This window comes from Brachyistius frenatus, unplaced genomic scaffold (assembly GCF_029030835.1).
Source record: "Brachyistius frenatus isolate BFR_SWC_R1_liver_20210118 unplaced genomic scaffold, ASM2903083v1 Contig_47, whole genome shotgun sequence".
NCBI classification, from domain to species: Eukaryota; Metazoa; Chordata; class Actinopteri; family Embiotocidae; genus Brachyistius; species Brachyistius frenatus.
Window position 1 is genome coordinate 2,535,277 of NW_027210646.1, and position 13,458 is coordinate 2,548,734.

At 40.4% G+C, this 13,458-nt stretch overlaps 1 protein-coding gene and 1 long non-coding RNA gene across 2 annotated transcripts in view; one reads left to right on the forward strand and one right to left on the reverse strand.

The window, feature by feature from the left end:
* LOC138623896 (uncharacterized) overlaps nt 1–13,458 on the reverse strand; it is a 106,554-nt gene that overhangs the window by 70,471 nt on the left and 22,625 nt on the right. The window lies entirely within an intron of this gene.
* Nucleotides 160–3,487, forward strand: xkr9 (XK, Kell blood group complex subunit-related family, member 9). Its single transcript, XM_069703470.1, has 4 exons — nt 160–193; nt 877–1,340; nt 1,617–1,831; nt 1,918–3,487. The coding sequence occupies exons 2-4, from the start codon at nt 1,024–1,026 to the stop codon at nt 2,544–2,546; spliced, it is 1,161 nt and encodes a 386-aa protein (XP_069559571.1). The 5' UTR covers nt 160–193; nt 877–1,023; the 3' UTR covers nt 2,547–3,487.

Below are 13,458 nucleotides of genomic sequence, written 5' to 3' on the forward strand. Positions count from 1 at the left end.
TGGTCAAACACACAAACACACGCCTACCAACACACCGGTACAACATCTATTATGTAATTTTCTTTTTCCTGCTTCACCATATTTGTTCAGCGGAACTGAGGTGGAGCTTCTCAAGGGTTTCAAGGAAACTGTCATGTGTAGAACTGCTTGCCTCTGTGACTTCACAGCTCTCTATTATGGGGAAAGTATACAAGTAAGTCCAAATATTGTTTTTTGTTGTGTGTGTGTATGTATGAGTTCTTTATCATAACTGTGATCTCAGCAGGATGGCAGGCATTGGTAACTGTGTGATTCAAGACAGGATGTGATCAAAATGAGTTTTGTAGATGAACCTCAGAACAGCGTATAAAGCAACTTTTTAAAAATACAACAATGGATTGATTTTATGAAAGTGATTATTATCTTATTATTCTGTCTTGAATTTGTTTGTATTAAAGTGTATTATAATTTTTTTTGTATCAGCAATGGAATCTACTTAGTTAAAATTACATTGAAGCCACAGCATATAAAGAGTTTTTCAGCTTTTTTGTGAATATGTAACATGTATAATGCCATTCTGTGAGAAGCGTGAGAAAAATACAGTATATCTTATATGATAGTTCTTATTTCATAACTATTATGTTGATAATACCACTGATTATTCTTCTATTGCATGTGTTAGTGTACCATTTATCAGGACTTGATGTAATAGTTTTTATGACAGAGATCAAAGGGCAGGTCAATATGATGCACCATCTGATTTCAACTCTTTAACTGACACAAACAAAGAGTTGTTTCATATTTAAAGATTTTAAGAAAATGTTTGTGCTTGTTTAGAGCAGTGTTTTTTTTTTTTTTTTAAATGACACTGATTTTCTTTTTGTTTTGTTTTTGCAGATGGACCGTAATGGCACCTGAAATGCTGGAGATTATCCACAGCAGCTTTTCTACAGAAACGTCACTGCCAAACTGACCATAAAGCAACTGCACTTCTACTTTCGATACAGAAGTAATCTGGTAGCTCGGCATTTAAGTGACACCACAATGCTTCAGTCAGACAATCAGTTCTCCAAATTGCGATGGGTGCTAACCATCGCTGGACTCTTGTTATACGTGGTGGACATTTGGACAGACATCGGAGTGTCTCTGAAATACTTACGGGAGCAACAATATGTGTGGAGTGGACTGACTCTACTGTTTGTTGTGGCCGGGCTGATGGTAACCCAGGCTTTCAGCTACACCTGGTACTGCGACGACATTAATGACATTCTGATCAACCCTGAAGGAAGAACAACCGTATCAGGCTTGTCAAAAGGCGGACTTGCTGCCCTGCATGTATTTGGAATGGGCATCTTCACCAGGTACGCAATGAGAACGAAAAGACTTGTACATCTGCAAAATAACACGAGCTGTTCATGTAGCTGCAACAAGGAGTGTCAAAAACGTGCAGCATGCTAATCATGTGCAATGGTGTGGTGTTATGAAATGTGCAAACTGGAATAACCACATTCATGCTCCAGTGTATTGTGTGGTGTTAGGAAAAAGGCTGGCAAACGCATCAATTCAATGAATGACCAATGCATTGCATAACAGAAAGCTGTCTGACTTTGTTTTCATTGTGTTTGACCTGTTGCTAGGTATCATCAGCTGCTGAAAACAGGGTTCAAATTGGTTTGGAAGAAAACAAATTCCTACACGGCGGAAGAGATGAGGGGCAAGCACCACAAACTGTTTTGCATGGCTACTGATCTGAGCATGCTGAAGATGTTTGAGGGCTTCGTGGAGAGTGTTCCTCAGCTCCTTTTACAGCTTCACATACTGCTGGGCCAAGATAAGAGCTCAGTCCTGCAGTGTAAGTAAAAGCAGAGGGTGAGAGCCTTTCTGCATGTCCTCAAACGTACAGAATCCTTATTCAGACCTCCTGTCCTTTTCTTTCAGATTTATCTGTGGCCTTCTCCGTCCTTAATGTTGCCTGGTCTTTGGTGGACTATCGCCGCTGCCTGCGCAGATCTCTCCCCAACATCAGAGAAATGTCCTCTGGCCTCCCCACAGTAATCTACCTCCTCTACAAACTCTGCACCATCACCAGCCTCATCCTCAGCTACAGCCTTCTCCTCATACTAAGTATCTACAGCACCATAGCACTCACCATCCTTTGGCTGCTGGGGACAATATGGACACACGTGCTTCAAACCAACTTCTGCTCATCCAGAAGCCTTGAGCATCTCTACCGGGCCGTCGTGGGACTCATCCTCACGTTCACCTTTTTCAACGTGAAAGGACAGGGCACAAAAGTAGCCATGATCATTTATTATATTTTCTACGCTGCTATAAATGCTACGGCTCCATTTTTGTTGGCTTTGTTAAAGCCAGAGCTGCGGACAACCACATTTGCACAGACAGTCAGTTCTTTAATCATTGGATGTTCGGTGCTGGGGCTGGTGTGTCTCGTTTCGTACTACCGCCTTCTGCATTCCAGCAGTCCGCGGCAAGAAGCAGACGAGGTGGACGGCCTGGGGCCGGAAACGGACGCAACAAGGAGAATAAAAAAGTTTTTGCAACCTTGATAAACTAAAGCTGTGTTCCAAATCGCATTCTTTTTCTTTTTACTTTCAGTACGCACTGCAGTGACCCTTACAAAGTATGTACTATTGCATGCAGTATGCATACAATTGGGACATATATATAAAAATGCACCTTGAACTTTGACCCTCTTAGTCGTATCCATCACGATCCGAAGTCCGACATTTGAAGTAAAAGTAAAGAGGATGCAGTTTGGAAGGAGTACTTAACTTAACGGGAGACTTCTTATTAATGTCTCCTCTACTTCTTCTTTTTCTTCCTTTTGTAAATTGCAACCGAGCGGAGCATTAGCACTACCAACTCTCTCGGCAGCTCAGTCCATGTGACATATCCTCCGCTGTGCACAGGATTGTTGGTCAGAGCAGCCAGAGAAGCATGCAGGACTGCAGACTGCAAAACACTCTGAGTCAGTGGGAAATCCTGGTATGTTCAGCATACTGCATTTCACATTACTATGTATTGGTACATAGTAAATGAGTAAATCTTCTTCAGGCATATTAAATAGTATGGTAGTATAGGTATTGAATCGCAGTTTTTCTAAGGATGGTTACGGTGGCAGGACAGATAGATACTTGCAGGTTGTGAATGTGAAACAATGTAGTTCAGTAAAACAAAAAACACAACCTGCAGAGAGATGTCATGCTGACATTGTGTTTTTAAGTCACTGTAGTGCTGCTGAGAGGTAAAGTTTGCATTGGCAATACTTATGTGAATAGATAGCTAAACAACTAATTGTAATATAGTTGAATGCATAAAACAAGTAAACATATATTTATTCTTAACTTATTTATTATTATATGTAATAATGTAACTATCCTGCTCATCTTAATGGAAGCCGGACTTGTCTCTTTATATTTTAAGATGTTGTACAACTCTTAGGCCAAACAGATCCTCGATGACAGATTTTAATCAAATAAAACAATATGTGATGGTCAATGATAAACTGTTTATCCTTGTTTTGATTTACCCACAATGACACAAAGACAAAACAAAATGCATACTTGCAATTTGGTATTCTTTTGCCTCATTCAAGCTTGTTTGTCTGTGGGTCATGTCATCCATTCAGACATCTACATGCTCTCGTTGTAAAAAGTTGGACAGCTCAGTCGAGAACCATTTGAAGCTCAGTAAAGGTACCTGACAGAACTGGTGAAATATTTTGTGTAAACCTGTAGTGATCACGCTCACCACGGGATGGCGCCATGATCTAGAGTTTTCTCTGTAACAGTGAGGTCCAATACTGATGTGGGTTACATTAACAACATTTATACTATTAGTCTGAAAACATTAAATTTTTTTTTTATAATTATCGTATTTTTTTTTAATATATTTCTATTCCTCTGTAATGTGATGTAAACTGATTTGTGTCTGAACAGTACAACATAAGGAAACTTGCCAAATCAGTTATTTCTTCTCTATTTACATTTCCAGTTCCCGGTTAGATCTTATCTAACTAAAAACACTTCAATACTTTTTATTGTTGATCGTAGTATTCTAAACTGTAGTTGATTTACTGTGTGTGATCTATAACTATATCATAAAGTCTTTTGTGGCTTGGAATGCAGTTTAATAAGACTTGGAGACGATTAAAGCTCTTTCTCTACCCACTGGGACAGATGCTCACCAGCACAGACTTAAATGTAGTTTGTCGTTGTTTAAAGTGGATATCCTTCCACCTCAGTCGCCTCACTGACCTTGAATTAAACTATAGATATGAGCTACTGTTATGAGCTACGATGATGATGTTACTTAATCTTAAATCTCTAAAAAAATTAAAAAGTGTCAACCAAACATTTCCCCCCCTCCTCAGACATGATGAAGACAGGGGTCACGGGTGAGCTAACTAGAAACAACAAACCAGCGCTAATTTTGTTTTGACTACCAGCAAAATATTGTGTGAGCCAAGCCGAAGACCAGAGGACGTTATTTCTCCCTGGCCGGGGCATAGATGGGTGGGCGGTGGGTGGCCGGCCCAGTGTGAGCTCACCTGGGAGGAACGCTGACAAACCACAGAGAGCACGGTGGTTGTTGGCCCCTTCTCTTCTTCTCATTCAGCCAAACTCAGAGCTTTCTGACTTGTTTACTCCAAGAGGCCACTTTAACTTTCATCTGTCAGTTGCGCTCTGTCACAAGCACTCCATAAAATGACAAATTTAAATGAGGAACTTTCATTGGTAGAGGAAGTAAATCACTGAGGTCGTTACCACACAGAATCCAGATTTTCTGTGGAGCTGCAGGGGACAGACTCTTAACTCTTCAATTCTTATCTCCTGAATCCTTTTAAGTTCTGCGTATTTAGAGATAGCAAATGTTCCATGCAATCAGATGCAGTTTAAATGGACATAAATGTATATGTCGAGTCAGATGATATTGCTGATTAATAACAGCTTACCTTTGGGACCAGAGGGAGCTATTTGCACCTGCAGGGAGGACTCTTCATTAATAAGAAAACAAAACCACATCATCGCTCGCATTCAAGATGATGGATACTTTCCTCTGTGCCCCCTACCGTATATTTTCTTGGCTTCAGTGGACTAATGCAATGTAAACCTGCCACAGGGACTTTTATTAGGAGAAGACGCACGTGTCCAGAGCCGAAGTCTCTCCCTCTCTGTTGTCCGTTGCTTTTTCTCGAACTACACATACTTTTGGCTGTGACTCACCACTGACAGTGCTGCCAGGAACCAGTCACAAGCCATTGGGATAAACCGTGTGGAGTAAAGCATTACCTCCCTCCCTCTAGGAGAAAACAAGCAGGGAGAACTCTGGCGTTGACAACCTCGCTGTAATTTCCACTTCTGGCACTGAGAGCTTAATACCCAGTAATCTCTCACTGCGATCTCACTGAAATGCATCTCCAGAAAGGCTGCAGAGCTCGGTGAGAATCTGAGAAACGAGAGGCAACTTGAAGATGATGATGACACGTGACAGTGCAAGACGAATCTCCAGAGCATTACCTCGACCACTGAGCGGCTCTTATCGAAACAAACAACAGAACAAATGTTGCAAACACAAGGACTTGTAAGCTCGCACTGCCATCACTCACAGCGGCTCAGTTTTGTCTGACTGAACGGCACTCAGAGTCTACATAAACAACTTTGACCACTGACCTCTCTGTAACCACCACTCGACTTTTCACCAAATCTTATCTTTTTGTTTTCCATCACCACATCCTGTAACAATCGAGGAGGAGGGTGGGGGTCATTCCTGGCATATACCATCCCCACAATTTGTACAGACACAATAAACCCGGGGAGGCAGGCTGTTTTTCATTAGGGCTTCAAAGTCCATATAAACCATGATTAATGAAGCCCTGAGATGCTGTATGTCTTTAATTATTATGACTTGACTGCTGCACCAGCGCCTCAGATGCATTAGCAGTGTTGGCGATCTGTACACGTCTGCCTGGCTCGTTCTGACATGGCAGCTTCACCTCATTCTCTGAGAATTCCCTGAATGTGGAAGAGGGGAAGAGGGGATTTTTTTTTTTTTTTGCAGTGGCACCGATATTTCTTTAATCACTGTACATGCACGCTTACAAATTAGTTTGGGCAGTGACAGATTGGAGAGCAGACTGAGGATAATTACATGTGGTGGGCTGGTGTGTGTGATCAGTGCGTGGCATTGCATTACCCAGAGGGTTCTGTAAATAAAGTCTGCATGCAGTGAATGAGGATATTGAATGGTGCTTTATGCTGGGTACAATAGCCCCACCATTGTTATTATTTGGATTTCCAGCTCCAGAGTAGCTGTTGGTGTTGTATGACAAGAAGTGCAACAGGGAAGGCGATCCAGGCTTAAGCAGAAAATACTGTACATGAGGTCAGTGGTTACCATAAATCTGACATAAGGCATCAATTTACCTGCAGTGACTAATCACACACTACAAGAAAATTATCTTTAGGTAGATATATATTTGTCTCTGGGGACCTTTTCCTTTATTTAGATATATATTATGTTAAAAATGTATAATTAATGTTAATTTAGAGCAGTGTTTGGTTCTGGTGTGTCTATCCCCATTTACTCCATTTGTGATATCTGTCAGTGCAGTTACGTGAAAAGGTTCATTCTCACCTGGGATCAAACAACCACAGCCTTCTACTGCTGTCGTCAGAGCAGCTCCACTCCTCTTGGTGTTCCATGCTGTTTTGGACAAACAAAACTTGTTGAGTAAGAAAGACGTTGTAGTTAATCAATTCGTGCTTTCAGATTTCCCCAGCAGGTCTTTGGATTCCACTTACAACTCTTCTCTACACATGAATGTACATTGTATGACATACTAATATTTTGCGAGCCAAAATAAATCATACAAATGGCTAAACGAATAGGAAATAAATGCTAAAAAGAATCCCAGTTTTTAAGACAGTTTATTACCAGCCTGTCACTTTTACCCTCTTTTCAGCCCTTCAGAAACACAGATGTGAGTTCTCTTTAAACGAGTTCAAAGAATTGTTGGAACGGTGAAACAAAAAAAGGGTACTCCCTATACTCTGTGTCTTATCCAGGTAGTGGGACACAAAAACAAAAGAGCAAAGAGGAAGCTGATTTACATAACCCTCATTTAGTGCAGGAGGTTTATGTTTCACAAGCCATGGACAATCAGGGTGCACCAACATAATGGTGCGACCCATCCGAGCCCTCACACGCAGTCTCCCTCTCGCACAGACATACACGCAGATAGAAAACAGAAGCCATGTTTGTGTTGGGCACACTCCCACAAGCACACGGGATGATGGATTATCGAGTGTTCCTGTTTATTTATGCTGCACTGGGTGGAGGAATATGGGCGAAGACCTCATGCATGCAGCGTATGCATGGCAAATACAATCAGCCGTAAAATAAGATTGCATATTATGAATGAGCAATGGGATCACACACACACACACACACACACACACACACACACACACACACACACACACACACACACACACACACACACACACACACACACACACACACACACACACACACACACACACACACACACACACACACACACACACACACAGGGAAAGTACTGGGCTCCAATCAAACACACCCGCTCCCACACACACACACACACACACACACACACACACACACACACACACACACACACACACACACACACACACACACACACACACACACACACACACACACACACACACACACACACACACACACACACACACGTCTTTTTGCAGGGGAAGCTTGTCTTGATTAACCTGGCTGGGGGAACCTGACATGTTTTTCCTTTGACGTCATGGCCTGTTCCCCGAGCCGCTCGGTGGAAGCCATCAATTCTAGTTTGTCTGCAGTTTGTCTGTTTGAATCTTTTGCTAATCTGGATTATTCATTGTTGGCCTTGTACAGGAAGCGCTGAGGGATGACTGTTGAGGTACTTTTTACTTACATCATACATCATGTTTTCTTTTTCCTCTGACGAAATTGCATCAATCAGTTGGGCCACCTTCCTTTACCACATTTAAAATGAAAGTTTCCGGAACTTTGGAAAATGTTTCATTTTGCCTCAGATTCCCTGCTGATCAGAGAAACTTAAACAATAGGACTCTTCGGATAAGGTAATGGTTATGAGGATGAAACGGTAAGGAGGTGCACAAAGCATCTGTGACTTTACGACTATGGGGGACAAATGCTTTTCTCTCATACAGCTTCTCTCTGAGCTGCACACACTACAGCTTATCACCCCCTTGACGATGTTCTTTTTCAGCCAGTATCAGAAAGTCCATAGATCTTGAGTGGGGGGAAAAGATGCTATGCCTGATTATAACAAGAGGTCAGGTCTTTGATGCTGGTACGGTGAAATTTGTTATACGTTAAGCCAGTGCTAATGTGATTATGGACATTGATCCATTAAATCTACTGTAAAAATGCAGCCCGCACCAGTTTTGAACTCGATACTGAGAAGAAACGTGAGAGGTGAAACATTAAAGACGCTTTGATGTAATATTTAACCCATCTGCAGCGAACAGGGGGAAATGACCATAAAACACATTTTGGGCCAAAGCAAGAGGGACGGGCTGGTGTGAGAAATGGGATGTGTGATTTTCTCTCTGGTTTCCTGCAGTGCCATTGCAGTGTGTGCATGGAAAAGGGGCAACTGCCTGTCATGATTACCCTGGAGGTCGTTTTATCTGGGCAATAAAATCAGGTTCTGTGTGGCTGGAAAAAACTGTGGAACTCCCCCGCCTACTGGGATCAGACCAAGTCTCAGCCTGTCACCCTCCTCCTCTGCCATGGCCAATAAAGGGTAAAGTTTACCCGCTGTTTGCCCTCCATATGCAAGAGAGAGTACCTGCAAAAGCAGACAAAAAGTCTAAAAGTTTTAGGCTGACTAGAAAACAACACAAAATATAGAAATCCTTTCTAATGTCTTCAGATTGCCTTAATACGCGTATTACTTTGCCATAGATGCAGATGGGCTCTGTGTCTATCAACAAAATATATTCTTTCAGTTTTCTTTTCAATTTGACCATTTAACTAGTTTGTTCAATATTGAAAATAATCTTTTGTTTATTGGTTTACAGCATATTTTAGAGAAATAAAGTGTTTCTGTTTTGCTATAGCGGTCTGTTATTTGCATTGATACCAATATAACACATCAATTTTCAATTTAATCAATTGTAAATTTAAGTTTTATATGTTTGTTTCATGTCGTTTTAATGTGAATTTAAGTCTAACCACACCAAATCTCTAATAGACTCAAAAACCTTTTTGCAGCAGAACTGTTTTTTTTTTTGTTTTTTTTTTTTCAGTTTCTGTGCATTGAGCAACTAAATGCCAAGATGTTTCATCAGAAAGGATATTTTTATTTATCCTACTGATAACAATGAAGAAAAAAAATGAACAGCCTTTAGCTGTACCGAAGGTTAGCCATTAAACGCTAGCTTAAACTTCACGCTCTCTTGCCTTTACTGTCTTTTACTGTCTTTCTATGGCAAATAGTTTAAAGAGTTTAAAAGAATTGCCAAAACCATGAAGAAATTAAACTTTTTAAAATTAATTTTGTTTGTGAAACAAAAAGTCAGATTCTGGTCTTCATTCAGTTTTGAACAGATATGTATTATGTTTTGCTGCTGCTTTAGGCCTAGATGTGACAATGAATCATAACTTCTTAAAGTCTCTCAAATATATCAGGATGCAGAGTGTAACTAAGGAGTTACACCATCTCTTTACAAGGCCACAAGGAAATTACCTCATTTTATTGTGGGTCAGCAGTAATTTCTAAGAGCTTTTTCAAAGTTTGTCTTTCTCTTTTCCTTATCGTGATTTGTTCAGTGCATTGGATCTGTTTTGTTTAAGACCACATATGAGGTAGTCTGTAGTTTTGTCTGATTCCATGAGCCTGCTATGACCAGTTAATACTCTGCAACTGATTTAATGCTGCACTAACAATACTGTCCGTGATCAAACACTTGACGATTGACTGAGGTTTAACAGGAAAATTATCCATTTTTGCCATCAGGGAAACTCTTGCCTATGAAAGCCAAACATACTGTAAACATATTCAGAGGGACAGCAATGTTTTAGACTTCGTCCAACCTATAGATGTCAGAAAGACAGAACTGAGCTCAGATGAATGCTTTTCATTTGAGTGTCAAAAAGCTATCAGTATGGCATCTCATCGGGATGTCCACATTGCGAGACCTTTCAGTCTGGCCCATAATGCAACAAAGGTGTGGTGACTGAGTAATCTCCTTAAACAGGCTCACTGGCAGAGCCACGGGTTCACTGCTGGGCCCCAGAGTCTCTACCAGAGGAAACTACACCCCCCTCAGATCCCAACCCAGATAAAGCACACTGATGACATCACCGCCTCCCTCTCTCTTTAAAAAAAACATCCCCAGTGGTCTTCCCTTATTAGCATGTGCAGTGTAGCGGGCAGCGAGAATAATAATGTGTTCTCTCTCTCACACTGACTGAACTATTTGGGTTGAAACCACACAGCCTCAGGCAGCAGCCAAGCTAAATAACAGTCAGAGGGAAGATGGTCAAAGCATCACAATTAGAGGCAGTTTATTTTGTATTCTGCCAATGCCAAAGGGATCAGAGACTATAATTTATCACCAAGGATGTTTGAGAGTTTATGTTGTTGGAGAAATCTGTGGAAAGCTTATGAAGGTTTTAGATAGAGGAGTGTGGTCGGAGGTGATGCCGGGCGAAAGTTGACCAGTGATATGGAAATGACACGAGAGCTGTTTTGCAAAGAATGTCTGACAGAGTTGAATAAAATTCAAGTGAGTTTGTGTGAAGTTCAAGGAACATACAAAAGGGCAAAAGCACGCAAGAATGAATGAAGTGCCTTGTTCTTAATGGGGCCGTGGAGAACTCAAACAAACAATCCCCTGCGTCTCAATATTAGCAAGTTATTCTGCGATATGAGCTCTAACTTTGACATAATTATTATTGATCATTTTATGGAGCAAAAGTAAAGTTTATGCCACCCAAGGGTCCTGTCCAGCCCGGGCTCAATACATAGCCAGAGAGGGCTCTGAGTTCAGGCAGGCACATGTGGGATTTCCCCTCACAAACACACAAGCACACACAAGCACACACACACACACACACACACACACACACACACACACACACACACACACACACACACACACACACACACACACACACACACACACACACACACACACACACACACACACACACACACACACACACACACACACACACACACACACAGTTTCAGCCTTATTATAAAGCTCTGTTCAGGACCTTTGGCTTGTGTACAGTTTTTTACTTATAGGGCCCTTTGTTGCTCTCTTGACCCACAGGGTGAGGTAAGGCTGCCAATGCAGATCACAGATGCAAAATAAAGGTAACTGAACCTTTATTTTGAGAATATGGTCCTCCACACAGCTCTGAATGGATCCTTTAGAATCATTCAGGAAAAATATGCCCCTGTACCTGCAGTTTATTTCTTCCTGTTGGAGTATCTGAAGCCCCAAATCATGCACATTAGATTTCACAGAAATATTTACTGTATTGCATTCTGTAAAATTACAAGGTGTATTTTAGTGTTAGTATGATTTCACTACTGAAAACCATTGAGTAAAGCAAAAAAACTATAGGTGCAACTGCAACATGAACATCTAGTAAAAAACAAAAATCCATAAGTCTTTGCTGTTGTGAACAACAAAAATAGGTCATGTAATGAAGGATATTTTATTTTGAAATAAGCAACTTTTTTTGCCAAGTGCTTCATCAGGGTCATCATGTCATATTATCCAATCATGATCTCTATTAATGAAATACTTCGCCCATTTCCGTGCTGCTTTATTATTTAAAAATCCATATTTCGATTTGGAAACAGGATCCTTTATACATACAGCTACAGATGCCTCTGAATTTATTCTCAGCTATTGTATGTGGGCCCTTTTGTAGGAATACAGTGGGAGTATCTCTATGTCCCTGCCTGCCTGACGTCTCTCCAGTAGGTGGCGGTATATGTACATGAAAGTGCTCTCCACCTACGAGGCTTACGGCCTCGGCCTTCCAGGGCTCCCAGTCACCACCGACTGTGAGCAGAGGCCAGCAGTCTGAGAGACACCTGATCGACCTCATTACCGTCATCTCCACTCCACACTAATTAGCCGAGCGGCCAACGCTTCAGTTGGTCTCAAGCAAACTGTCCTTTGCCTAATTGGGTTTTTAATGAATAACTTTTAGTGCATGTGCAGCATAAAGACAATAAACCTCATGTTTCTTTGATGGGCAGCAACTCTTAAAATATCCAGAATTACAGAAATCCACAGAGCTATGTTGTAGCTTGAAAATATGAATTACCAATAGGAAATGATAACAGAAAACTAAATATATATTTAGGAAAAAAAAAATTACAAATGCAGAATAATAGTATTTTTGTTGGAACGTTACAATTATTACTTGTCCTTGTTAAAGCAGTAAAATGTATTATTTAGGTATGAAATTTAAATTGTGTCTTAATCTTGTATTTATAGAAATCTAAAAAAAACAAATGTTATTTCTTGCCATAATTACCTTTAAGCAATAAGGAAAAAATATTAACGTGACTGTAGAATACAAAAAGGTCTACAGCAAAACTAAAAGTGTACATTGCAAAAATTGCAATTTAATTTACAAATAAAATAATTCAATAATTTGTTTATTTTATTTCACCTGCAATACATAGAACAATTAATTTGAATGAATGTGGGCCTACTGCATAACTCAGGCTGTAAATATGCGACTGCGGCTAAATTGTAAAATGTATTGAAGGTCAAGGGAACATCTATTGACATGACATTTGAACTATTATTATCATTATTATTATTATTATTATTATTAAGAATTACATTTATCACAGTAATATTTATCGATTGACTTATGAGAAGGAGCAGCTCTCCGCTGAGCAGCAATATGGGCTACAGTAAATGTCTCACTCACAACAGCGAGTGATCAATAATCCTGGCAGTTTGAGACAGAGGGGGCAAAGTCACATGACGGCGGATTCCATGAGAGAGGCAACAGGACAGGGCCAACCTTGACACTAAAAGGAATATTGAGTTTCAAGACAGTGAGAAGTTCAGGTTTCATACCGAACATGAAATGGCCACAATTAATGAAACCGGAAAATTACAGTTGGGCCGTTGGATGTCAGCAAATCAGAGCTGTCCGACACAGATTTAAACATTTATCTTTACAATAGCAGAGAAGAAATAAAACAGTGAATTAAATGTAGAAGTGCTGCAGTGTGACACGTCTTATTATATAATTAATATCCAACCCCAGGTTAAGAACACGTATACGTATAGTATTTAAACTCACACAAAACCTTAAAAGTAAAAAAAACACAGAACAGTTGAAACAAATTGCAAAGCAAGCAATGCCAATAACTGCTTTTCACTTTTGATTCAG